This window comes from Nesoenas mayeri (genome assembly GCF_963082525.1).
Source record: "Nesoenas mayeri genome assembly, chromosome: 19".
NCBI classification, from domain to species: domain Eukaryota; kingdom Metazoa; phylum Chordata; class Aves; order Columbiformes; family Columbidae; genus Nesoenas; species Nesoenas mayeri.
In genome coordinates this window covers 8,286,077-8,311,735 of record NC_137568.1, presented here as the reverse complement: position 1 = coordinate 8,311,735, position 25,659 = coordinate 8,286,077, and the positions used below count along the sequence as shown (strand labels likewise).

Sequence of the window (25,659 nt, the reverse complement as noted above, 5' to 3'; positions counted from 1 at the left end):
ATCTTTCTCACAGCACTTTTCCTCTCCTTCCCCCCCCCACCTCTCCCCAGTTCCCATTGTCCGCGTGGGAAGGTGTTTGGGCGGAATGGCTGGCCCAATGTCATACAGGAGACGTAGGGCAGAGGAGGAGACTAAGCACATTTTGCAAGTCCTGACCCAGCATCTAAAGCAAAACTGTCATCCCAGCTCTTGAAAAAATTCAGATGCTCCAAAATCTTCATGTGTAGAAGGATATAATGGGGAAAAGCGAGGAAACGGGTGCTTTGAGGGCAATGTGGCAGTGCGGAATCACGGCACGGTCAAAGGGACAGACCCTCTCTGCTGCTTTGGTACGCTGGTGTCTGCAATCCTGCTTCTCCGAAACATTGTGGCTTGAAAAGAGGCCAGAAGACGACAACTCACTCTGAATAGAGTGGTGTGATTGATGAGGAAAGGCTTTGGTATGCATGCTTTGACTAACCATGAGCACAGATGTAGACGGATGTTGTGTCCTTGTCTGTTGGAAGAAGTAGGCACCAAGAATCAATCAAGCGGTCTGTTTAGTCATAGGCACGTATTTCTCTTTTTCAAATTGATCCATCTATCTAGTCTCAGACATACCGAGTGATCAACACAGAGGATGAATTATTTAGATGAATAAATAGGACTGATGAGCAGAAATGAAGAAAATGAAAAATTAGGCTTAATAGCAGGAAAAATGATAAGATCTTTATGCTGTGGAATATATTTTAAGGACTAATCCCACTCTGGTGGACTGGAATAGATAACATTCTCCATTACTAATTAATTGATCCAGATTAGCATATTTTCTCCACTTTTTGTGTTGCAGCTTGTGGACTACAGAGTGGAGTTCAGCAAGTGGTGGGTGGCAGAATTCAAGACTATCAAGTTTCCCTCTCAGGGCACAGTCTTTGACTTTTACATTGATCCAGAAACAAAGAAGTTTGAGCCTTGGTCTAAACTTATTCCTCAGTTTGAATTTGATCCAGAAATGCCCTTACAGGTATGTGAACCTTGCATATGTTTTGTCTGGGAGGAGCACATGCATTTTAGTGACTGTACACAGGCATTTCAATAAAGTCTCATTGGAGGTCAAGCATTTCATAATAAGGATGGCATTCCATCCTGGTTTTGTTAAAAATAAGTTTCTCTTTTAGTGAATTTGCCTGTCAGCTAAAGCTTCATATTAGCTGCATTTTCCTGGAGAACCATATCCATGTTTTGATAAACATAGCAATGGAATGCGAGGTTATTGATAAGGACAGATTCACATCTCGCCAGAGGGGCAATGAGAAACAGGTGACCAAGAAACTGACCAACTGTGTATAACATCCCATTCACGTGAATACTTCATATAAAAGTGGGAGATCACCAGGATCTCGTCCCTTTTCCTTATGGCGACATTAGCAGAGGACCTTGCTAGTTGTCCCTGCGAACTGAGGCCCAGTGACAGACTGAATCCAGCTCCGGTTGGCCGCAGAGTCCAGTCCAGGACTTCGGGTGCTGGCTCTGCAGTTGCTGGGACTTTCAAGATGGGTTTTGTATATTTTGTATTATTTTCTCTATTTTATCAGTAGCATTAGTAAAACATTTTTGATTTTTCCAACTCTCTTCTCTCTGTCCTTCTTTCCCTCCCCATCGCCTGTGCTGAGTGGGAAGCGGGGAGAGAGAGGGGCTGACGGCGAGAGCGAGGAGGTTAACAATACATCTGCCAGGGTTTTATTGTCACCCTGCAATCTAAACCCTTGACGCATTCTTTATGAAGTACAACTCAATTACCCATCTCTCTTTACTGTGCTTTGACTGTGAAGACTCATCCTCCATCCATCTTCCAGAGCTGAGTGATGTACATGAGGCACAGGCTCAGAGACACCTGTGAGCCAGGGCTGGTGTGCCCAGGGTGTGGGGTGGAGGCGCATTTGGCCTGCAGAGAGAAGGGACAACGTAGTGACAAAGTCCCTGAGACACCATCTTGTCATTCTGCGTGGCTGAAAATAGGGTTGTTTATATGATTTGGACAAAAAATGAGAGTTACTGCAGGTAGTGAATTGCGTTTGCCAGCTCCGCCTTTCTTTCCTTTTAAGAGGTGCCACAGTGAGCAGATGGCTTGTAAAAAATTGTTACCATTTTAGCAAAATATGTGTTTGCGGGGAGATCCAGATGTTGCTCTCAGCATCCCGCTGTCATTGTTTCATCTGTACAGATAGTTTGACTTGAATGGTTGGTAGCAGTGTGTTGTTCCCTTCCTAGCGCAATCTAGAAACTCAGGTCACCGCACTCATCCCTGGCTCTCCCAGTTTGATGTCTCCTCAGAACATGGCAGTGGGGTTGTGGCAGAGATGGGGACACTCACCTGCTTGTTTTGCCTATCTCAGGCTTGCCTGGTGCCCACCACCGAGACGGTCCGTGTGCGGTACTTCATGGACAGGCTCCTGGAGCGCCGGCGCCCTGTGATGCTGGTGGGCAACGCTGGCACAGGGAAGTCTGTGCTGGTGGGGGACAGGCTCTCCTCGCTGGATACAGACGCCTATGTGGTGAAGAAGGTCCCGTTTAACTACTACACCACCTCTGCCATGCTGCAAGGTAAGACAACGGCGGAGACATGGGACTTCTGCCTGGCAGATCACCAAATTCCTGGGGCGTCCGTCGGGGTTTGGAGCGGGGTGTGCACTGTGGGCACTGCACTGACGCCCACTGACTCTTAAATCCCACCGTGAAACTCAGAGGTTCACAGACCCCTGGTTTTATGGAAAACGGCATTTCCCAACATGAGAGGCTGAATTCTGAACACCACGCCTCTGGTTCAGGGCTGTGCAAAGCACACGCTTAAATCTGCTGCTGTTCTCTACATCACACAGCTCGTACTTGACTTGAGGTGTGTCTTTAATATGCTTGAATTTAAGCCTGTGCTGAATAGAATGGGTTTCTTGGCTGGGATCCAAGCTGTCCTCGGAGTGCAGTGACGGGAATTGCAACCCAGTTATCAGTGAGGACGGTGCTAATGGGGATGTGCAGGTGCTGCCGGTTCTTGGGCTGTCCTGATGCACCCCCTTGTGCTCCCAGGGAGCGGGTCCCACATCCCACCTCCCCAGGGGACACGGCTGCTGACCCTGGGAGGCTCGGAGCCCCAGGGAATTGCTGGCCTGGGGAAGCCCATGAGAATATCTTTGAGGATTTTGGCACCTCAGTGAAAGATGAAGTTTGAGACTAAGATAAGGTCAGTTCTGCTGTGTAGTCTCTTCATAGATGAAGAAAAAGAGGGAATTGTTGAAAAGTGACTCATTTTGGAATGGTGTTTTCACTTTCAGTTGACCTAAAGAGAGAGAGGATAATTTTCTACATGTGTTTATTAATCAGGAATGAAACAACATTGCTTGTTTTGAATTGAACAACAGCAGTGGGTCACTGTAAACCAAAATACTTCATTTATGGAGTTTGGTTTGACCCAAGTGTCCTGAAATCCCTTTATTCCTTCTACAGGACCACCATCTATGAGCATCAGTGAGACCAAGGTTTTAACCTTCACCATGTGGGTTTTTCCTGGCCAGGCAGCCCTGGGGGGGACATGCTCACAGCCCAGAGTGATGCAGACGGCCGTGAGCATCACAGCCCCTGTCTGTGCTCTGCTGGGCTCCCAACACCACAGATGTTTTAAGGAAGGTGTCAGAGCTTAAAGTTGCTCTGTGGGACTGATCCGCTTGCAGAGGTGACAGCACATGCTCAGCCCACGCTGTGTCACCCAGGGCTGTGTCGTGGAGTCATGGCAGCTTTCTGGGGCAGGTCTGAAGGGTTTTGGGTCTTGCTAGTGTGTGATGTCTGCAGTCTCTCTCCTTCCCCCCAGGTGCACCTTTGCTTTTTTCCCCGTGTGTGGTCTCTGCAAAATGCCCTTGAGCTGCTAAATGGGCTGAGCTGTCTGTCTGTCTGTCTCTCTATCCAGCTGCCTGGGTGGAGGACAAAGATGCTGAGGGGCCTAGAGATTCTTTCTTATGAGGAGAGACTGAGACTGCTGGGGCTGTTCAGCTGGAGAAGGAAGCTGAGAGGGATCTGATCAATGGATCAATATCACAGTATCACAGTATGTTTGGGATTGGAAGGGACCTGAAAAGGTCATCTAGTCCAATCCCCCTGCTGGAGCAGGAACGCCCAGGTGAGGTCGCACAGGAACATGTCCAGGCGGGTTGGAATGTCTGCAGAGAAGGAGGCTCCACAACCTCCCTGGGCAGCCTGGGCCAGGCTCTGCCACCCTCACTGAGAAGAAGTTTTTTCTCAAATTTAAGTGGAACCTCTTGTGTTCCAGCTTGATCCCATTACCCCTTGTCCTATCATTGTTTGCCACCGAGAAGAGCCTGGCTCCATCCTTGTGGCACTTACCCTTTATATATTTATCAACATATCTCAGGGTGGGTGTCAGAGGATGGACCAGACTCTGTTCAGTGGTGCCCAACGCCAGGGTGAGGGGCAACGGGCACAGACTGAAACACAGGAGGCTCCATCTGAACAGGAGGAGAAACTTGTTTGCTGGGAGGTGCCAGAGCCTGGCCCAGGCTGCCCAGAGCGGATGTGGAGTTTCCTGCTCTGAGACATTCAAACCCCCTGGCCCCACCTGTGTGATCTGCCCTGTGACCCTGTGTGAGCAGGGGTTGCGCTGGGGGATCTGCAGAGGTCCCTTCAGCCCCCACCAGGCTGGGATGCTGTGATTCTGTGAATGTGCAGCTGTTTGTCTCCAGCTGGATGGGTGAGTGTGTGCAGGTGTTATTTGTACAGGCAGACCTGGCACCGTGTCCCTGGCCATGAGCTGTGGGCTGAGTCAGCGATTTTTCTTCCCCTGCAGAGAGGAGCAAGTTATCTTGTGTGTGGATGAAGATGTGGTGGTGAGATTTGCATTGGGAACCATGATTTATGCTGCTTGGCCTGGATCTCTGCTGCTCATTTTTTTAGAGTTAATTTGTCCCTTTTTGTGTCGTTTGTCAGTTGGCTGCTTTATTATTTTCCCCAGCAGGCACATCTTTAAATTTGTAAAACATGGGTACAAAGTAATTTTGGATTCTGTTTTACTTAAAAAAGATCCTACCCTGAAAACCAGTAGTTCCTTAGACAAGGTGCCTGTTGCTGCAGAGATTTATAAGATGCAGCCCTTAGGGGAAGCAGAGGTATGTTGTTCAAACTATCCCTGCATCCTGTGGCTTCCTGTGCACAGGGGTTAAAAGGAGCCCAACACTCTCTCTGCCCAAACCTGGGGCCAGTTTGGGGATTTTCTGTAGTTTATTGTGACTAAATACCACATTCTGTGGCATTTGCTGCTCTCAGCCAATTGCCCTGGACCTCGCTCTGCTTTGTGCCCTCTTGGACCTCTGCCCCTCCATCAGATGTAGCCCTGGCTTCTGTCATTCAGAGAAATTGCAATAAATGTTGTGGTTTTTTGGTTTGGGTTCTTTTTTTCTGTCTCCCTTGCTCACCAACCAGAAGGTACGAGGGGTCCAGACTGTTTCTTTGAGGTGCTAGTTTGAGTACGTGTCAGGATCTCACACAGAGACACGGCCCCTTATTATTATTGTGAGATACGGCTTTGAATTAAAATGCCACTTCCACAAACGTGTCACTTGATCCCCAGTAATTGCATTTCAGTGTGATGAATCTCTTGCATACTTGTTTAACCTCAAAAAGGGCTGATTTTATATGTTAATTAGGGACTAATTAAATTTAAATTAAATGCTTATTTGATACACTTAATTTAACTTGCTACCAGAAATTTCAAATATTGTGGTTTTATTGAACGGGGAGAGAGCCTCCGCTGAGGAAAGATTCATCATTTTTCGTAGCACAATCCATTCCTTTGTGCAGCAACTGTCTGTGACAAGAACTCAGCTGCATTTTGAGTGGTGATCAAGGCAAGCTGTCTGCAATGCACCCAAGCAGGAAAAACCCAGCGTTTTGAAAGATTTGTGATCTGAAACAAACAAACGGAATGTAAATCTTCCTTAATAACTTTTGCACATGATAATAAATGGCTTAAAAAACTCCCAGTCCTGTTTACATTTGCCAGTCTTCCCTAATTACAAAGAATTGCTTTACAGCACCTTATAGGTCTGTTGCCAACCCAAAACTGCTAATGAAACGAATTCTCCAGGTAAGCACAGGGCAGAAAACCCACCTGGGGTCTGGGCAGAGGAGAGTTGCTTCCATTTGCTTTTCCACTTACTGAGACAGTAAAGGTTGCCTGGGCTGCAATCAAAGGAATCAATAACCTATAGAATGTGATGTGCAGCGACGTGGGGTGATTTTTATTAAATATGAGCCCAGGGTTATAAATATTCCCCACGTTTTATGAGCTAGAGCAACATATGACCCCAGCCTTCTGCTAAAACAAATTAAAATCTTCCAAGGCTTTGAGATGCGAAACTTTGCGTGCTTTCCTTTGCTCGTGCGTGACCCTACTTAAAACCAGGTGGTAATTTGACAGCTCGTGTTGGAATTCAGTCTTGTCACATTATCTGGAGGGTTGGGTAATGCTGGTGAGAAGATCAGGGAACTTGTGGGTATTTGGTGCATTTAAATAAAAAGTGTTATTTTGATTGTTTTGAAGATGTCCAGGAATTTGGCCCTGAAATCACCTATTTCTTTTGTCTAACAGGGTAAAAGATGCACTTATATTCACAAAACCAGCTTTGCTCATGGGCTTCTGTGCCCACAGCATCTTCCTTTCTCCATTGTGGCGCCCAGCGCCTGCTGCCCTGCTCACGCTGCAGTTGCCGCATGGCCGGGGCAGGCAGCAGGGGATGCTCACTGCTCTGGCACAACCACCTCAGCAAGCAAGATTTTGTTTAAAAAATTATGCAAAAGAGATTCAAAAGGCTTTATCTTGCATGAAAAGCTTTTGTTTGCTCTGAAGTAGGCATGTTCTGTAGCAGACGAAGTTTGTTGTATTTTTGTTTGAAAGGAGGAGTTGAGAACTTTCTGATTTAAGTCAGACCAAAGATCTGCCCAAGGGTCCCTGCAGGGCTCACAGCCTCACTGTAGAGTCATAGAATCATTTCAGTTGGAAGAGACCGTTAGGATCATCGAGTCCAACTGTAACCCAGCTCTGGCACTCTAGTCCCCATGTGTGTCCAACCCCTCCAGGGATGGTGACTCCAGCACTGCCCTGGGCAGCCTGTTCCAATGCCCAACAGCCCTTTGGGGAGGAAATTGTTCCCGAGATCCAACCTCAACCTCCCCTGATGCAACTTGGGGCCGTTTCCTCTGGTCCTGGTGCTTGTTCCTGGGGAGCAGAGCCTGACCCGCCCTGGCTCCAAGCTCCTTTCAGGTAGTTCAGAGATCAGAAGGTCTCCCCTCAGCTCCTGTTCTCCAGTTGAACCCCCAGGTCCCTCAGCTGCTCCTCATACACCCGCAGCTGGGGGACATCTCGGCTTCTTGAGGGGCCGCTGTAGCTACACACAGCACAGCATTGAGCTGGGCTGAGAAATCATTTTTATTGTGCATCAATTGCACTCCCAGTAGCTGAGCTTTGCACCTCTGCCTCCCTACAGGTATGCTTGAGAAGCCTCTGGAGAAAAAGGCTGGCAGGACTTATGGCCCTCCGGGTACCAAGAAGCTCGTGTACTTCATTGATGATCTCAACATGCCCGAGGTGGACGCTTACGGGACAGTGCAGCCCCATACGCTGATCCGGCAGCACCTGGACTACGGCCACTGGTAGGAGGCTGCTTGGGCTTGGTCGTCTGAGACTTTTTTGTTCAGCTCCAGCACTGGGGAGTGCATTTGAGAGCATCTCAAAGCGTAGGTCCCTCTTTCCATTGCATACTGCTGGGCTGGAGCTGGTTGGGAGGCTCTGGGTGAACTGAGAGTTGAGCACCCTCAGGGTTTCCCCTGTCCCCAGCAAACAAATTCACTTAGAATCACAGAATGTCCTGAGTTGGAAGGGACCCACAAGGATCATTGAGTCCAACACCTGTCCCTGCACAGGACAACCCCACAGTTGACACCGTGTATCTGAGGACGTTGTCCAATCACTTCTTTAATACTGCTTGAATACTTGCTTATAGCTGGGTTGAGAGGAGCTTTGCTCTGCTCTTGCTCTGGCTTGTGACTGTGGTCCCAGTGCAAAGCCTGCGAGGGGAGCGCGAAGCTCGGCATTGCTGCCCCGCGATGCTGAGAGCAGAGGAGGCCCCGGATTTGGCCTCAGCTGGGGTGAACCGCCCCTGCTGTGAGCACCTAACATTGTCTTCTGTCAAGTAGCAGCAAACAACCATTATCTAGGCAGAGGTAATTTGAAAGAAAACCAGTGACTGTTTTGGAAGGAGACTGGTGTGTTTTACACCGTAGCTAGCGGCTCTGCGTGGGGCATGAATGTTTGCATCTCTCTCCACAGGGAATACAGGGCAGGGACTCATTGCAATTTCCACTCTCCTCAGCTGCGTGCATGCCTGAACTCGGCCAAAAGCTTCCGAGGAACAGAGTGGAGCGGAGGCAGAATTCTTGGGCTGTGGGTGTCAGGGAAGTCAGGCAGATCGAGGGTGAGGGAGCTGCGAGGGAGCGTTGGAGGCACGGGGACCTGCAGCGAGGAATAGGGGGATGCAGTGGGGTGCAGAGGGATGCAGTGAGGCATAGGGGGATGCAGTGAGGCATAGTGGGATGTAGCATGCCATGGGTCCCCTCCCGGACACATCCAGGCTTTCTGCCCATGCGCTCAGCAGTGCCCACTGGGGTACTGCATGCAGGAAATTATCATCTCGCCAATATAATAGGCTCAGGTAGGATCTCTCGGCAAAGCATATTTTATTAATGATTTTGCAAGGTCGGGTGTTCTGCCTAAAGGTAGGCACACAAAACAGGGCAAAAACCCACTGCCTATATCCCCCGCTAATCCCGGCTGCAAATTCCCTCCCCTGTTCCCCATTGGTTGGGTACGGCAGGGTTTACACACTACCTGACACTTCCTGGCCACCAAGCCTCAGTTTACCTGTCTCACTACTCCATTCTAATAACCCCTCCCGTTATTTCTTTATTTCCATCGAAGGTGTGGTTTCTTGACTGTCTGACTTTTAACCATGGGAATAGTTTTCAATTTCTCCAGACCCGCTCTGGGCAGCCTGGGCCAGGCTCTGGCACCTCCCAGCAAACAAGTTTCTGCTCATGTTCAGATGGAGCCTCCTGTGTTTCAGTCTGTGCCCGTTGCCCCTCACCCTAGCGTTGGGCACCACTGAACAGAGTCTGGTCCATCCTCCAACACCCACCCTGAGATATTGATCCCATTGATCAGATCCCTCTCAGCTTCTCTTCTCCAGCTCAAAAGCCCCAGCTCTCTCAGTCTCTTCTCACAAGAAAAATGCTCCAGACCCCTCAGCATCTTTGTAGCCCACCGCTGGACTCTCTCCCAGTAATTCCTTGTCCTTCTTAAACTGGGGAGCCCAGGACTCCCCGTCCTTCCCCAGCAGCAGCAGCTTGCTGACCCTTGTCACGTCCCACCCGGCGCTATGGTTGGGGGAAGCGACTGAGATTTGTCAGTCCCCTTGGTTGGAAAAAAGTACATACAATCCTGAAGGTCCACAAACAAAAGACCTTTATTTTTTGCAGCTTGGCCCAATTGGCAAATGATTCAGTGGCAGAAGGATTTATGTTACTTAAGCTCAATCGATAAACAGTTTAGCAGCGAAAAGATTCACATGGAAGAGTTTTGTGGCACAAGTGGGGCTCTAAACCTTATGTTACTGTATTACTCACAAAAAGGAAGGGAAAGAAATGGGAACATAGGAAGTAAAGAGAGAGGAAGAAAGAAAGGGGGAAGGAAAAGGAATGGGAAAGGAAAAGGAAAGGGCTCCACGGTGTGTTTGAGGGGTTTGTAGTCTCAGGTCTGGTTCCTGTGCGGGGGTGCTGGGGTCTGTAGTCAGGGTTCAGCGCCCTGCGATGTCTGGTTTGGTTCCCATGGTCAGCCCGGTGGGTAGAAGGGTCCCCAGGGTGGCACCCCTGCCTGTGCTGGCACAGGTTTTATAGGGTTATAACCCTTGGGATCACCTGGGCTTTTGTGCAGGCGTCACTGGGGGTGATTTCGGAAGACGAGAGAGTCCCGAAGGGTCTCTCAGTCTGGGTCTTGACGCCATGTCGGGCCTGTCAGCACACAGGGCTGCGTGTTCTTCAACACGGCCCTGCCTGTGTCACCCAGCCTGTGTCTGTGGCTGTCACCTCGGCCTTGACGTCTAAATCACCATTCACCTGCTCACGATGGCCTGTCTCCCATGGCTGGGTGTTGCAGGGCTGGGTTTGCCACAGTGTTTGAGAGTTACCCTTGTAGCCCCGTCCTGGGTTGGGTTCAAACCAGGGACACTCCATTTCCATGCAAGTGAAGAGTATGGCCCAAGGGCTTTGCTCAGTGCTTGTTACTGATAGAAACATTAGCTACAGGTTGTTGAAGCTGAAGGATTTCCACCAGGAGCAGGACTCGCATGTGCCAGGCCATGTACAGATAGGCCGGCAACCTAGGCCTGGGCCTGATCTTGGCAAGACGCAGAATTTGACCCCCTGAAGACAAGTGGCCTCTGGCAGCCCAGGGACATGTACCGAGAGAGGCAGCGGCCGTGGTCACTGTGCTGCTGCTTGTGTTTTGCCCGAAGGTACGACCGGACCAAGCTGTCGCTGAAGGAGATCACCAACGTGCAGTACGTGTCGTGCATGAACCCGACGGCGGGGAGCTTCACCATCAACCCCCGGCTGCAGGTAAAGCCCTGTGCGACGGCAGGTGCATCGCTGCGTTTATTTTGGTGTGGATCATTTAAACGTGAGGCTAGAGGACAACCACTGGCAGATCCTGCTGTTGTTTTATCAGTACAAATGGCACGGATCTGTCGAGTGACTGTGATTCTTAATAGTGAAGCAGCAAACTGGGTCCCTTATTCCCTTGTTTGTTTTTCCTCACATTCCGCAGCTCAGTCAGAGGGAGAAGTCAAAAGTTGCCAGCCAGCTTAACACCTACTTTCAGGACAACTTTCTGGTCCATACGGGCAGATTTTGCCTTCATTTAGCTCATATTTAGCTCTGAAACATAGTACATTAAAGCCTTCTGCTTTCCAGAATTGTCTGATGCAGCTGTTAGTATATTCTCATTAAAAAGACGTGTGGGGGAGAAACCCAAACGAAGAAAACAAACAAAACCAAAAAAAACCCAAGAGCCACACCAAAACACAAGAACCCCAACAAACCCCAAACTAACCAACCAAACAAAACCAAAAAAACAAAGAACACCAAAACCAACCAACCAACCAAAACCCCACAAAAAACCTAACCGAACAAAAAAAACCCCAAACCGAACTAAAAACAGTTCAAGTGCTGCTGGTAACAGAAGTACAGATTTGGGAAGAGATCTTAAACCTTAGAGTTTGATTTTTGGGAGCTGCCAACCAATGGAGGGACTGGATAGCAGAGAGCAAAATTCATTTCATCATGGAGAAACCTCATGACCAGAGTCAGCCTGGACCCTGGCTCCTCTTCAGCAAGGTGTGGAGTTAAAATGAAGTGTCCCATGGCTGTACCTGGGCAACTTTGCAAGTTCCAGATTAATAAAGAGGTCTTCTGGGAGATGGCACCTTCCAGGGGCTGTTCTTAATAGAGACACTGACTGGGCTTTGTCAGAGGTTGGTGGGACCTTCAGAGCCCTTCAGCTCTTCAATGGACTGAGCTTCCAGTGTAGCATCAGTGAGATGCATTTGAAAATCCCTTATTTAGTGAGCACTTCCCACCTGAGCTCTGCTGGCAAAGTGGGAGAGGGAAATAACCTTGTTCAGGTGGACTGCAAGTCAGAGAATCGTAGAACAACCCAGGCTGGAAGGGACCTCAAATGATCATCTGGTCCAGCCTTTCATGGGAAAGGGAGCCTAGATGAGGTTATCCAGCACCCCATCAAATCACAGCAAATCCCCAAGGGCGTTTTGCTTGAAAGGTGGTTTTCCACCTCTCTGACCTTTCCATGTCTTCCTTTCTCTCCCTCAGCGTCACTTCTGTGTCTTCGCTCTGTCCATCCCTGGGCAGGATGCCTTGTCCAGGATCTATAGCACCATTTTAACGCAGCACCTGACAAGTGGGAATTTCTCGGGGGCTGTGCAAAAATCAGCTCAGCAGCTGATTGCCCTTGCCCTGGGACTGCACCAGAAAGTAGCCGCTACATTCCTTCCAACAGCCATCAAGTTCCACTACATTTTCAACCTGAGAGACTTCTCCAATATCTTCCAAGTAAGTGGAGTTGCTGTCCTGTGGCTCTTGGAGCTTGTCCCGGTGCTACAAGAGGCTGTGGACCTGTGTTCCTCTAGCTCTGGTGAGCAGAATGCAGTCTCCCACCTAAAAATGACACAGCACGTGTCCCCTGAGTAAAGTGACCTTAGGCCATTCCTTAATTCCTGGTTAGTTTTGGCTGGATTCCAGAACCATTGTCTATGGCTTTGAGAAGCTTAAGTTACTTTTCAGCCTCTTGTGGTCAACGGGGAGGGATGAATAGTTCCAGATGGAGGTGCAGGTTTTGGGTGGGTTGAAATGCCCTCTGGCTGTAGAAGGGACCAGCTGAAGGGAGCTTTGGGCTTCTGACTTCAGCACTTAATTAAGTGACTGGTGATGAGTGTGATGGAGCTGCGCTGATCTTTGGGAGCCTCAGTTCCACACATGTAAATGTGGGGATTAATGGCACTGTTCCACCACATAGGCAAATTATTTTATTGCACTGAAGCAGGTGGTGGATAGTTAGCGGGTTACTGGCCCTGAGGTTAGATCCAGTTTAGCTTGTTGGCCTGTACTGGCATGTCATCTTAGCTTCTTGGTGGTCAGGTAATCAGTATGTGCATGAAGGGTGGCATTTAAAGAGGTGATAAATGAATCAAACCCAGCTTTGACTTAATTGCTAGAAATGAATTTCCACTGGAGCCAGTTCTGTGCCAGGGGGAAGTTGTTCAGATTTAGAAATGTTTTCTTCCAACAACGGAGAGACTTTTTTTTCCCCTGAAATCTCATACTTTGAAGCAGTAGATATTACTGCTCAAAGAGCCTTTCAGAGTTTAAGGCTGATTAGTAAAATTTGAGAAGGTTCTCAGCAGCCAAATCAAGAGGTTTGAAACACCATAAACTCTTGTAGAACCCCAGTTTGTAACTTGTTGTCCTTCTTAACATCTGTTTTCCTAAGCAGGTACTGAAAGTTCAGTGCCTTGTGGTCTGGTCCATCACACAAGAGCTGAAGTAATGACAAGCAGTGGGAAATCCAAAAACAGGGCCTTGAAAAAGTTAATAACTCCTTTGTGCCAAGAAGGAATCAGACCTGTCACTTGTGCTCAGCTAAACATCAGCAGCCTTTGACGTTAGATGTGGGTCGTGTTAAATCCTGGCTTCTAGTTAATCTGTGCTTTGAAAGGCAGAGAGAGAAAAGCAGTATTTCCATGGGAAGCTTTAATTTTAACTATAACCTGCTTGAAAGGTGCTCGGGTTGTGGGATATTAGGAAGTGTCCTGCCAGGTCTAGATGCTGGGCCAGAGGGCAGGAGCAGTGACAAGAGCTCAGGTGTTTTCTTGTTAATCATATGGCTTTAGGAGTGGGGGAGTCTAGCTCCTGGGCATCATAATATTTGTTTAAATAGTGGTTCAATTTTTCTTGAAATCCTTCCTTACCTTTTGCTATTCATTCTTGATTATTCCTTCACATTACATATTCTTGAGTTTTTGAGATCTCCTGATATCCTGTTTGTCCCTACGGGAACACAATTTTCTTCCTGAAATTGAGTGTGAAAGAAGCTCTGGACTCTGGGAACGCATTTCCACGTGTTGCTTTCATTCCATCTTTATAAACTCATAATTTAGCTCACACTCTCTTGTCCAAACCCTTCTTGTGCAGTGCCAGCTTCAAAGTCAGGTCAGGCTGATCAGCCAAGTTTTGAATGTTTCCGTGACTGGAGTTCCATAACCTCTCTGACCCTTGTCACACCACTAAACCCACTCCATGGTGAAGCTGATATATTTTTATTTCAATCGGAATTTCCCTTGCTTCAATTTGTTACCTCTTGTCCTTTTGCTATGCACCTCCAAAAAAATGTGGCTCAGTCTTCTCTAGAACTCCCTATTAGGTAGTTGTAGACAGAGTCATAGAATCACAGAACAGTTTGAGTTGGAGGGACCTTCCCAGCTCCCCCAGTGCCATGAGCAGGGACATCTTCACCAGCTCAGGTTGCTCAGAGCCCCGTCCAGCCTGGCCTGGGATGTCTCCAGGGATAGAAACAGAATTAAGATTCCCCTTCACCTTTTCCCTGAGCTGAACAAACTGATTTCTCTCAGCCTTTCCTTGCATGTCCTGTCCTTCACCATTTTACGACCTTGGTGGCCTCCATTGAACTTGTTCCAGTATGTCAACGTCTTTCTTGTCCTGGGGGCCCCAAAAGTGGATTGAACCTCAAACAGCTTTTGTCTGCCCGTCAAGGTCCTTCCCTTTGCATTCTGCGTGGTCAGTGCCAGCTTCAGCCCGTCTGGGAAAGCACTGCTGGCTCCTGCATGGAGATACCCACTGCCCCAGGACCAGCCCCTGGGGAACACTGGAGCTCCAGTGAGACCTTGGAGCCTGCTGGGCCAGCCAGTTCTCCACCCACCTTCCAATATACCACGGTCCATGACCCTTGATGTGATGCTACCTGAAAAAAAAAAAGATAAAGGAAGAAACAACCCCCTCTTCCTGGTTAGGGACATGTGAGTTTCCTTAGCCTGTGGGAAGGTGGAGAACTGGTGGATGTAGCTCAGTGCATGTTGCCTTTTTCAAATTCCTTTTAATCCCAGACAAGCAATTAAACACCGCCTGCACAATAGCTGTGTATGTGAAGGGCATTTGGAGATTGTTGTTTTACCGGCTGTTCTGTAGTTATACAAGCAGCCAATGACAACTGTTAAAGGCACAAAGCACGTAGAAATCGCAGCTGTGGAGGGGTCAGCCCCTGGACTTGCTGCTGCTGTGCTGTGATACTGCTGGCTCTGCACAGGTCGTTAAAGTGGCTCCATTTGCAGTCTGTCCAGTGGCTCTGTCATTATCTTACTATTATATACATACTATTATATACATAATATATTAGATATTAATACTGCACCTACCAGCCTTACAAGCCCAGCTTGATTCCCTTTGTCAAAACTGCCTGACAGCTCTTATGACAAGGAGTCCTGTGCTAATTGCCTCATTACAAAACACTCCAAGAACTTGTATCTTAATTGCTGCAGCTAATGAATTTGGACATTGTTTGCATGTGAGTGTTGCACAGAACAAGGAAGACGGCCCCAAATCAAGTCAGCAATAATTCCTTTCAGCAGGTACGGGTCCTTATTGCTCTCATGTTTTCCTTTCTTCACCCAAGACCCATTGCCACCTGGCCCCAGCTGGGCTGCGTTGCTTGGAGTGAGGGTTCAGCTGAAGGTGATTCCGGGTGTTCACTACAAATGACAGCAAAATGCCAGAGAGATTTGTCAGCTATTGGTGAAACCAAAGGGAAAAAGAGCAACCTGTACACCCAGGGGTAGGCAGCTCAGCAGGTAGCAGTGGATTGACTTTGTCAAGCACTGTTCATGTTTGTCCTGACTGATTGGAATGATCGTCTCTGGGGGTCTGCGTATCTTCAGTGGGATTCTCTTTCGCCTGGTGAGTCACATCCTCTCCCCCAGCAGAGAAAAACAGGCATTTCTACCTGTAGTGCATCAGCTCTTCCTCATGGATAAACACTGAGAAGAGCTCAGAGGAACTGTGTTTCTGAAGCGCCTCATTCACTGGAGGTGAAAGGAGTCCAAGGTGACTGTCCTGTTGTCAGACATCAGCACTTTGCAGGTCTAAGATGGGATTAGGCTCCAGTTTAAGGTGCTCAGATTGAGGTAGGTGAGGATATCAAGGTTCATCTGAGGCTGGGGAGGCCAGAAGGGTGTCCAGCTCCCCATCAGGGACACAGATGTGGTTTCGCTCTGTTGCTCAAGTGTGGGTCTCTAATGCTTTTTGAAACGTGTCAGGACATCCAACCTGGGTTCCAGCGGCTGTTCAAGGACACAGGTGTCCTCTTCTGTTGTATCTCCCTGCTCTGTGTGGGTTCCTGTCTGAACTGCTTGACCCATGTTGCTTTCCAGGCTGCCCTGGCTCTATGTAGAGTAGGTTTCCCCTGAGATGAACCATCTAGTTGTGTTGACTTGGGAAGGCTGTGGGAAATTCCATGTATCCCTACAGAACAATGATTTTCATCCACTGTTCTCACTTGATTTTTGTCTCTGGACTTCACCTTCAGCTGGATAACACTAAATGCCTCGGCACTGTACTCGGTGCTTCTGCTCGTCTGGTGTCAGCTGGCCAAGGGTGAAACTTTGATTCAGGTCCTCAAGTAGACGTAAGCTGGTCTGTCCTATGTGACACCAGGGTAATGTGTGTGTTGTGGGGGGTCTGGCTCCCAAAGGGAAACACAAGTCTCCAGGGAGGTGGGGACTGGCAGGACTGTGGGTGAAGAAGGGGGATGAAGAGGAGAAGCCAGCACCAAGCATGGTTCCTCTGCTGAGTACGCAAACATATCTGGGTCACTGCTGACCTGGGAACACACCAGGGTCTGGGCTGAGGGATGCTGCTTCCTGGTTTTTAAAAAGAATAACAAGGAGCCTCAAAATCTATGACCATCTTCAGCCCGCTGGGCTCGTGGCTGGTTTTAAATGACTACAGAAGACTCAGCAAGTACCGTAATAATCTGTAATAATCTAACTTTAATTTGCTGTCACGTTTCACTGGAAATGTGATGAGGGGCTGGAAACCACGGTCAGGGATGACGGGCAAGAAGGGGCTGGAGCAGGGTTAGGTGAGGTCTGCAGGAACGGCAGCCTGGCTCCTTGTCCTTGTGACTGTATCATTTACTGTTACTGATGTTACTGCTGCAGGGACAAGGTCACCCTTCAGTCCTTTGTAATCCTTTGTGCCCATCAGGTGTTATCTGTTACTTTTGCTCTGTAGCGGGTCCCGTCTGTGGTTCAAGTCCGACACTACTTTGTCTTGCGTTTCTACAGCACCTTTTCATGCCTCTGGGTCCCACCACGCACTGCAGAGTTAAATTGATTGGTACACTCCAAGCAATTTACCCTTGATTAAAGAAGACAGGTCTCTGCAGTGACAGAGTTGTGGATTATGCTTTTTAAAAATACATTCCCTGCTGGCTCCCACCAGAGAAAGCCCTGTTGCTGTCTTTCTTTCCATCTGAAAGGGTTACCATGGTATTATGCTCTAAATTATATCTGTCATCTCTGTAAAATAATAATCATAGACCCAGCAGGGTTGTATTTTGCTTTTTATTCCTATTTCTAACAAGATTTTGAAGCAGCATGTCACATTAAGATCTGTGGCAGCTGGGGAAGAGCAGGCTCTCTCCTCCTGACAGCCAGACAGCAGCGGGGGCTCCGGCGTGTCCTGCTCCTCCACGTGGGCTCTGCTGCCAGTGAACTCCTCACTCCTTTGCATGGGGAGGGATTTTCATGTTCACTCTTGATTGAGCTCACTAAAGAGCCCTGCAAACATCAGGCTTGAAGCACCTAAATGCACCTTGTGTATTATGCGCTGACGTTGTGGCTGAGTTGGAAATGACGGCGGCGAGCGGCGCAGGGTCAGCAAGAGTTTGTTGTGTGCCTCAGTCTGGCACGGTTGTTTGGCACAACTTTATCTTTGGTTTGGCTGGCATGTGGTTACCTGAGCCAGTCTGGTTTCAGAGCTTCCCCCTCCTTCTGTCTTCCCATCTCTGCTATTTTTCTTCCTAACAGAGATCCAGGCGCCAGCAGCTGCTCCATCGCACATGGCAACCACAGTGCTATGGAACAGGCTGCCCAGGGCAGTGGTGGAGTCACCATCCCTCGAGGGGTTTGAAAGGCATTTAAATAAGGTGCTTCGGGACATGGTTTAATGCTAGAATTAGGGTATGGTTGGACTCGATGCTCCTGAGGGTCTATTCCAGCTGAAATGATTCTGTGATTCTATGCAGTGCCGAGGGGGTGACTGGAGCCTCTTGTCAACCCTCCCTGATATCAGAGCAGATTTTAAAATTGGCACTTTAAATAGGACTCTTGAGTTTGTGGCCCACATGCTGTTGTTGTGTTTGTCACTGTTTTCATGTCACCGCTGTCCTCAAAGTGCTGAGGCAGCTCCAGGCTCCCCAAGAAGAACATCAGGAGAAAGGAGAGCAGGTGCTTCATCCAGCAGTGCAGGACAGGTGGAAATGGGTCACTACGCTGCACTAGTTAGTATTATTTTAAATGTTATTTAGACTGCAAAGAAAGAGAAAAAGTTCTTTATTTTTCTTGCCTTGTCTCCAGGGATGGTTCATCCACCACCTCTCTGGCCAACCTGGGCCAGGCTCTCACCACCTTCAGGGACAGCAATTTCTTCCACGTCTAGAGCGTCCCGTCGCTCTCTGGGGACGCAGCTGGTTGCCGTGGCAGAGCCTGGTAGCTCTGCTGAGAGGAGTCGGGAGAGTCAGGTCTGCAAAGTGAGGGAAGGGGAGATGTTCAGGTGTTAAGTTAATAAACTGCTTACAGATTTGTGAAACCTGGATTTTCTTAATTTGCTTGCATCAAGAACACAACATTTGTGGCTTGGAGTGTCTTTAGAGTGACTTTTTTTTTTAGGACCTGATGGGTTTCACCTTATTCTCTTTGAGTCGTCAGCTCTTCTCACTATCTTTTCTCTGAAATAAATAAAATAACAGCTGTAATGGCAAATGTGAAACCCAAATGATTTGAGCCATGGGCCATCGAGCTGAGAGGGCTTGCTTTACGTTGCTTTTAATACATTTTATGTTTTATGTGTAAATAATTAGATGTTAGGAATAAAAACTGTCTATTTAATACATGCCATTGAAAACCCTGGGTGCTGTTAATAGGCTTAGTAATAGGTGACACCTCTTTGAAACATAATTCTTTTATGCATTTTAATAGAGTTCATGGCAAACATGCTGTGATAAGCAGACAGAAACTAATATTTCCTGCAGGCAGAATGCACCTAATTAAAATTAATTGATTTTAGAAAGAAATCATTGCCGCTAAGATTTCCAAACTATTTTTTCTTCTTGGCAAAGCAGCCGTGCTATGGTGTTGGGATGCAGAAAGCCACCTGTCGGGCTGGTGTCTGACCCTACACGCTCTTGGAGATCAGGAGCACCAGCCCAGCCAGGCTGCTCTGAGGATGCGCTTTGGGCTATTGAAATTGTTATAACACATAAAATTGCTTTGGGAAATTGGAGGTAACGAAGGGCACGTTCTCCAGGGGCTTCTTCAGAAGTTCAGTTGCAGGTTGTTACAATAACTCTGCATTTTGAGTGATTCAGCCCCATTCAGCCTGGATGCTGGGGGTGATGTCAGTTCCTTCAGGTCAATGTGGGGTTTACTGCTGGTCTCTGCACCCCACAGGGCCTTCTGTTCTCTACCCCGGAATGTCTGCAGCACCCTCAAGACCTGGTGAAACTCTACCTGCATGAGTCAAACCGAGTCTACCGGGATAAGATGGTTGAAGAAAAGGATTATGGTACCTTTGATAAAATCCAGCTGGAGACGGTGAAGAAATTATATGATGTAAGTGTTGAGGTTCATAACTCTGATAATAACATATGTGCTTACAGGAAAAAGGTTCCTTGGGCAAGAGAAGTTTGACCCAAGGTCTGCCCATCTCTCACTTGCATGAAGGGCAATGTTCTTGATGGGACCTCAGGAGCAAAATCTCTGTCAACCGCTTCCTGGGCTGCCAGTGTTGGTATTTGGGTGAACGATGCTCTCCCTAAGGGCACCAGGGAGAGGAGATTTTGGCTCTGTGAATTCACTAAATTATTTTATTTAAATGTCTCGAGTCTCATGGCAAAAGCAAAAGAGTCAAATCCCCAGTCTTGGTGGAGCAGAGTGGGAGCAGGCACAAATCCCTAGTGCTTTCCTTTTTTTCCAAAATGTCTTCCAAATGGAAGCTCTAGACCTGCTTTGTTTCAGTGCTGGCATCACCCAGCCGTGTTGCCATAGGAGTCCTGCAAGTATCACAGTAACACAGGCAGCGCTTTTTCCTCCGGGTGTTAATCATCGTCCATGCAACAGCATCATGCTGTAGCTATTGCTGCGGGGCTTTTCTTGTGCTCACATTCTCTTAAGGTGATGAGTTCTCGTGATTTACAAAAAGTCCAGAGCAAGTACCAGGGCTTTATCCTTTCCCTCTCCTTCCCTTTTGTCCCTCTTTCCCCTTTTTCAACACGCAGGTGCAGCTATATGGACATAAAAAGGCATTTTTTGGAACACTGTGCTTTACTTGGAAAGGTGACATAGAGCTGCAGTGTTTTCTCCTTTTTTCTCCTTTATTTTTTTCTTTAAATTTGACAGGACATTGAGGAAACTTTAGAGCAGACCAAGCGAATGAATGTTTATTGCCATTTCGCTAAAGGCGTTGGTGAACCCAGCTACAGGCCAGTTCCGACCTGGGAGGAGCTGAACAAGATCCTCGTGGAAGCCTTGGACAGCTACAACGAAGTCAACGCTGCCATGAGCCTGGTGCTGTTTGAGGACGCCATGTGCCACGTGTAAGGGAATTTTCTGGCTTTATGCTCTCATCGTAGCATTTATCTGTGCAGATTGTTTCCATGGAGGTTTCTGGAGGATGTCGGTATCCATTATTAGAGCGGAAGGAGCTGGAGGTGTGCAGAAACTTCATCTGCCCACGCGGTGTGTCCCGCACAAATACCCCCCTGTTCTCCAGCTGCTGTTCGGGGATATCTGTGGAAACTGTGAGGATGGGGGCTGTTGGATGGAGGGTCAGCATGCTGCTGGTCGTTTTGAAGTCTGATTACTGTTAGATCTTTGGCACAAACATCTGCCACCCTCACCACAAACATTTATGGTACATGACAATGATCAAGTGCTTTATTGTCTTCACTTGACAGCCAGCTAGAGAACTAGTTACACTGGGATGTCCCTAAATGCTTTCACAACTGGGTTAGAGCCACATTTACACAGTTCTCAGTGGGGTTTTCAAATGTATATAATGTGAGATTATGTGCATTCAGGCTACTAGTTTGAATGGACTGAGGCATTTAAATTGCCTGGATCCTTTGGAAATCCTGCTTGCATTCAGATGCCTGGAGGTCCAGCTGGATTCCCTGTGGAAACTGGACATGTGGGACTATATGAAAATAGCGAGCCTCCGTTGATCATTATGAGGCTATTTACATGCCTGTGGTATGGATCGTGACACGTACCTCCAGCTCTCATACATGATTTAAATGCTTGTTGGGAATCCCACAGGATCACTGAATCCCGGAATGTCAGGGGTTGGAAGGGACCTGGAAAGCTCATCCAGTGCAATCCCCCCATGGAGCAGGAACACCCAGATGAGGTTACACAGGAAGGTGTCCAGGCGGGTTGGAAAGTCTGCAGAGAAGGAGACTCCACAACCCCCCTGGGCAGCCTGGGCCAGGCTCTGCCACCCTCACCGGGAACAAGTTTCTTCTCAAATTTAAGTGGAACCTCCTGTGTTCCAGTTTGAACCCATTGCCCCTTGTCCTGTCACTGGTTGTCACCGAGCAGAGCCTGGCTCCATCCTCCTGACACTCCCCCTTTCCATAATGATCCCCATGAATGAGTCCCCCCTCAGTCTCCTCTTGTCCAGCTCCAGAGCCCCAGCTCCCTCAGCCTTTCCTCACACGGGAGATGCTCCACTCCCTTCAGCATCTTGGTGGCTGCGCTGGACTCTCTCCAGCAGTTCCCTGTCCTGCTGGAACTGAGGGGCCACAGCTGGACACAATATTCCAGGTGTGGTCTGATTTCTGGAGGCTGAAATGCACACCTGACCTCAGATCATTTCAGAAGGCGAACCTGCCCTGTAAATCATAATTTTAACTGATTTTGCATGAAAACATTGTGTCACGAAGAGCAGGTTTGTGACTAAGCTAGAAGGAAGCCGCTGTCCTGCTGCACACTTTTGTGGGTGAATTCAGGTTTGCTGGACCTGGTAACCTAATGCAGTTACTCTCATCCAAATTAAAAAAATACATATATATATAAATTCCTACTCCTTTTAACTATTTGTTTAACCGTTTCTGTTCTGAGAGCTCAGCAATCTGTTATTTTGCAGCGCACTGTGCCGGCTATGCTGGGGAACATCTTCCCTTATAGTTTGGGCATTTGCTTCTTTGTATTGAGTCGCATGCAACCTGATGTCCATCAGTGTTTCTGCTTGCAGAAAGGTGACAGTGATTTTAATCTTGTGCTTCTTTTGCACTTTACATAAATTGGAATTTTCAACAAAACCTGTCAGTATCCCTCCAGTTAATATTGTGAGTAATCAAGAAGGCGAGGTTTGAGTATGCAGCATGATTTTCACTGGAGTTGCGTGATTTTGATTCAGCACATTTGGAAATTGCGTTTTGCCGAAATACACACATTATTCCATCTCCAGCAGCTTATGGATGACAGCTTGAATTTGTTGTGAAGTTTCTGTTGGAAAAAAATAAAAGGAGAAGTAAGGGAGTTAATGTATTTAGGGAGGTGGGGGATACGGGTCAGTCACCTCCTGACCCGGGGCTTGTGGTGCCCGTTCCCATCGCACAGCCTGTGCCCTTGCCTTTGGGGACAGCCAGCTAGAGAATGAAAAGCAGGAGCACTCCAGCTCTCCACATAAGCTGGATTGCTTTTCTGGGTTTAATTTCACAATCTGTGGGAGTCTGCACATAGATCATAAGACGCTTGAGTTGTAATAAAGCAGTACAGTATTTCTTGCAGTCTTATTTGAAAAATTAATTGGATTAGTCTAGGAAAATGCCCAGTTAAGTGAGCTGAATAAAAGCAGTGATGTGAAGAGGGGAATGATGCTTGCATTTCAGACACAGGACAGTGAGGTTTTCACAGGTAGGATCCTCTAAACCTCCCTCACTTGGCATTTTAACATGTGGGGATGTCAGCAATTGCTTAAAGAGAATAGGCTGGGGGCAGAGCTCACTGTGCAACTCTCAAGGACAAGTGAACAGACCTGAAAAACAATAGCAAGTTCATTTTAAGTGTGACAAAATCTCACTCTTAATGGTGGCTTGGATAAATAATGTTGGACTGTATTTTCCAGACAGGTATGATTTTATTCCAGATGTATATGAATATGCTTTAATGCATAGCAGGACCGTTCACCTGAACATGAACCCAAAATGCTTTGTGAAGAGGAACCTTCACTGGGGAGGTACACCAGAGCCATGAATTCTGTTCTCAGTATTTGCATGTCCATGTAATGTGTTTTTCCATTGTCTTCCCTGCAAAGACATCCAGGCCTTCACCTTAAAATATTTGTATCCAGCAGAACTTGGCAGATGCAAAAATATTGGATGCAGTCTGAATCGCCACCAAACTAATTTTTAATCAGCTACGTCCTTTGTTTGGGCCTCAGCAGAGATGGGGATTGATTGCTGACGTCTCTTAGATTGACATTTTTAATCCCATTCAGACTACGGTTTCCTAGTGATTAAAATATATATTGAAAAGCAGTGGGCAGAGGAAAAGAAAAATACTCTTATTAACGACAGATTTTATATGCTTCAATTTAGTTGCCGCATCAACCGGATCCTGGAGTCCCCCCGAGGGAACGCTCTCCTGGTCGGCGTGGGTGGAAGCGGGAAGCAGAGCCTGACCAGGCTGGCGGCCTTCATCAGCTCCCTGGAGCTTTTCCAGATCACACTGAGGAAAGGGTACGGGATCCCTGACCTCAAGGTAGGTGACTCCTGAGCCTGAGGTGGAGGGGAAGGGAATAAAAAGCAGAACTTGCCCTGAAAACTTTGGGATCCCGAATTTAAGAAGGACAAGGAATTACTGGAGGGAGACAAAGGTGCTGAGGGGTCTGGAGCATTTTTCTTGTGAGGAGAGGCTGAGAGAGCTGGGGCTGTTGAGCTGAAGAAGAGAAGCTGAGAGAGATCTGAACAACGGGATCAGTATCTCAGGGTGGGTGTCAGAGGATGGACCAGACTCTGTTCAGTGGTGCCCAACGCCAGGGTGAGGGGCAACGGGCACAGACTGAAACACAGGAGGCTCCATGTGAACATGAGCAGAAACTTGTTTGCTGGGAGGTGCCAGAGCCTGGCCCAGGCTGCCCAGAGCGGGTGTGGAGTCTCCTTCTCTGAGACATTCAAACCCCCTGGCCCCACCTGTGTGATCTGCTCTGTGACCCTGCGTGAGCAGGGGTTGGGCTAGGGGATCTGCAGAGGTCCCTTCAGCCCCCACCAGTCTGGGATTCTGTGATTCTGTCTTGTTGCGTGTTGAATGACACCATTGTGAAGACAGTAAAAAGCTCCAGAGATTATATGGGACTGCAGAGAGGAGCAGTGCTTCCCAACACATCTGCAGGGGTGCGGACAGGACTGATGTCCCCTGCCAGCCCTCTGAGCTGGCCAGACCCAAGAACATCCCAGCCCAAGGCCCGGTGTCAGCGCTGGGCTCTGCCGATGAACCCCTGGTGTGGACATTCATTTGATGCTTGTTCAAGAAACCATATTTCACTATTACTTCTAATTAAACCAGGATGTGGTAATTAGCTCATCTGTGAGGTGCCTGTTGTGGAGTGATTTGGAGGTGGAAAAGGAGCAGGAGAGAGCAGGAGGAGAGTTCCCAACTCGTATCCAGTCCTTCCACAGGGATTTTGTATGAGGGAGGGACTGAGGGGATGTTGGATGGTTCACTGCAGACAACAGGTGCCTGTGCTTATATCTGTGCGCAGGCTAGTGAGCGTTGAAGTTACAAATCAACACTATAAAAAATCATTGAAATGATTTTAAAGTATTTTAGCTGATGGCAAAAGGATTCTCATCAGAAATGTTGTGAAAATCACAACCCCAGTAACTTCACGCCATTCTGTTCGGGAGATGGGATGGCCGATGGATCCTTGGCTTCCTTCTCCATCAGAGGCAGGACCTGATGACCTGTTATGTACAAGTTGTTTTTGTCATGTCACACAAGCCTGATCCTCCATCCATTGGGTATTTTCGGCTCTCCTCTGTGTTCTTCAGCCCCGCTCATACAATTTTCTAGCTCCTATCTGCCTATTAATTGAGAAAACCTGTGCTCCCATCTAGGAGTAAAGCTTGAAACCAGCATTAATAAACTTGTTTTCAAAGCATGTCTTTGCTTCTATCTGTGGAGGTGGAAGATAATTTGATGTTCCCTTCACTCTCTATTCATTTTCAAAGAGTTTATGAAATGTGGAGTCATCTTTTTTTCTTAGATATGGAAGAGCAGGATGGTGACAGATTACCCTGTCTGGCATTGGCCCCTCGTGCTTTTATAATTGATCTAATTCAAATTTTCAGTGATGCAAGTAACAAATGATTCTTTTTGAAGGAGTGTGTGCATTTGCTGAATTTCTAAGAGAGTTTCTGGAACATGGGCCAGTAAATTCCTTCAGAGGCCCCTGCATGTCTTGTATCCTGCTTGGAGGGGCAGGAAGGAAATGATGGAGTTTGAGCGGGATGATGGTGTTTTTCCCATCTCTTGAACAACTTGGATTTCAAGAAGTTGGTGTCCTTCATCAGGAAGACACTGTGTCCTTCATCAAGACACTGTCCACTTTGAAGCGAAACAGCTTTTCCATACGAGCAGGTTCTCTGTCAGCATCACTGCACTGAGTGGGAGACTGAAGAGCGAGTCCCTGCTCAGACTC

The 25,659-nt window shown here is 47.9% G+C and overlaps 1 protein-coding gene across 1 annotated transcript in view; it reads left to right on the top strand.

Moving 5' to 3' along the window:
- The window catches only part of DNAH9 (dynein axonemal heavy chain 9), a gene marked incomplete at both ends in the record, with an annotated part of 182,854 nt that overhangs the window by 54,826 nt on the left and 102,369 nt on the right, over positions 1-25,659 (top strand). Inside the window, 8 exons of the mRNA XM_080356760.1 lie at positions 830-1,003; positions 2,376-2,583; positions 7,527-7,692; positions 10,608-10,710; positions 11,980-12,219; positions 19,407-19,568; positions 20,355-20,551; positions 23,558-23,720. Of these exons, the coding sequence (XP_080212886.1) occupies positions 830-1,003; positions 2,376-2,583; positions 7,527-7,692; positions 10,608-10,710; positions 11,980-12,219; positions 19,407-19,568; positions 20,355-20,551; positions 23,558-23,720 (1,413 nt within the window). The remainder of the gene's footprint in view (positions 1-829; positions 1,004-2,375; positions 2,584-7,526; positions 7,693-10,607; positions 10,711-11,979; positions 12,220-19,406; positions 19,569-20,354; positions 20,552-23,557; positions 23,721-25,659) is intronic.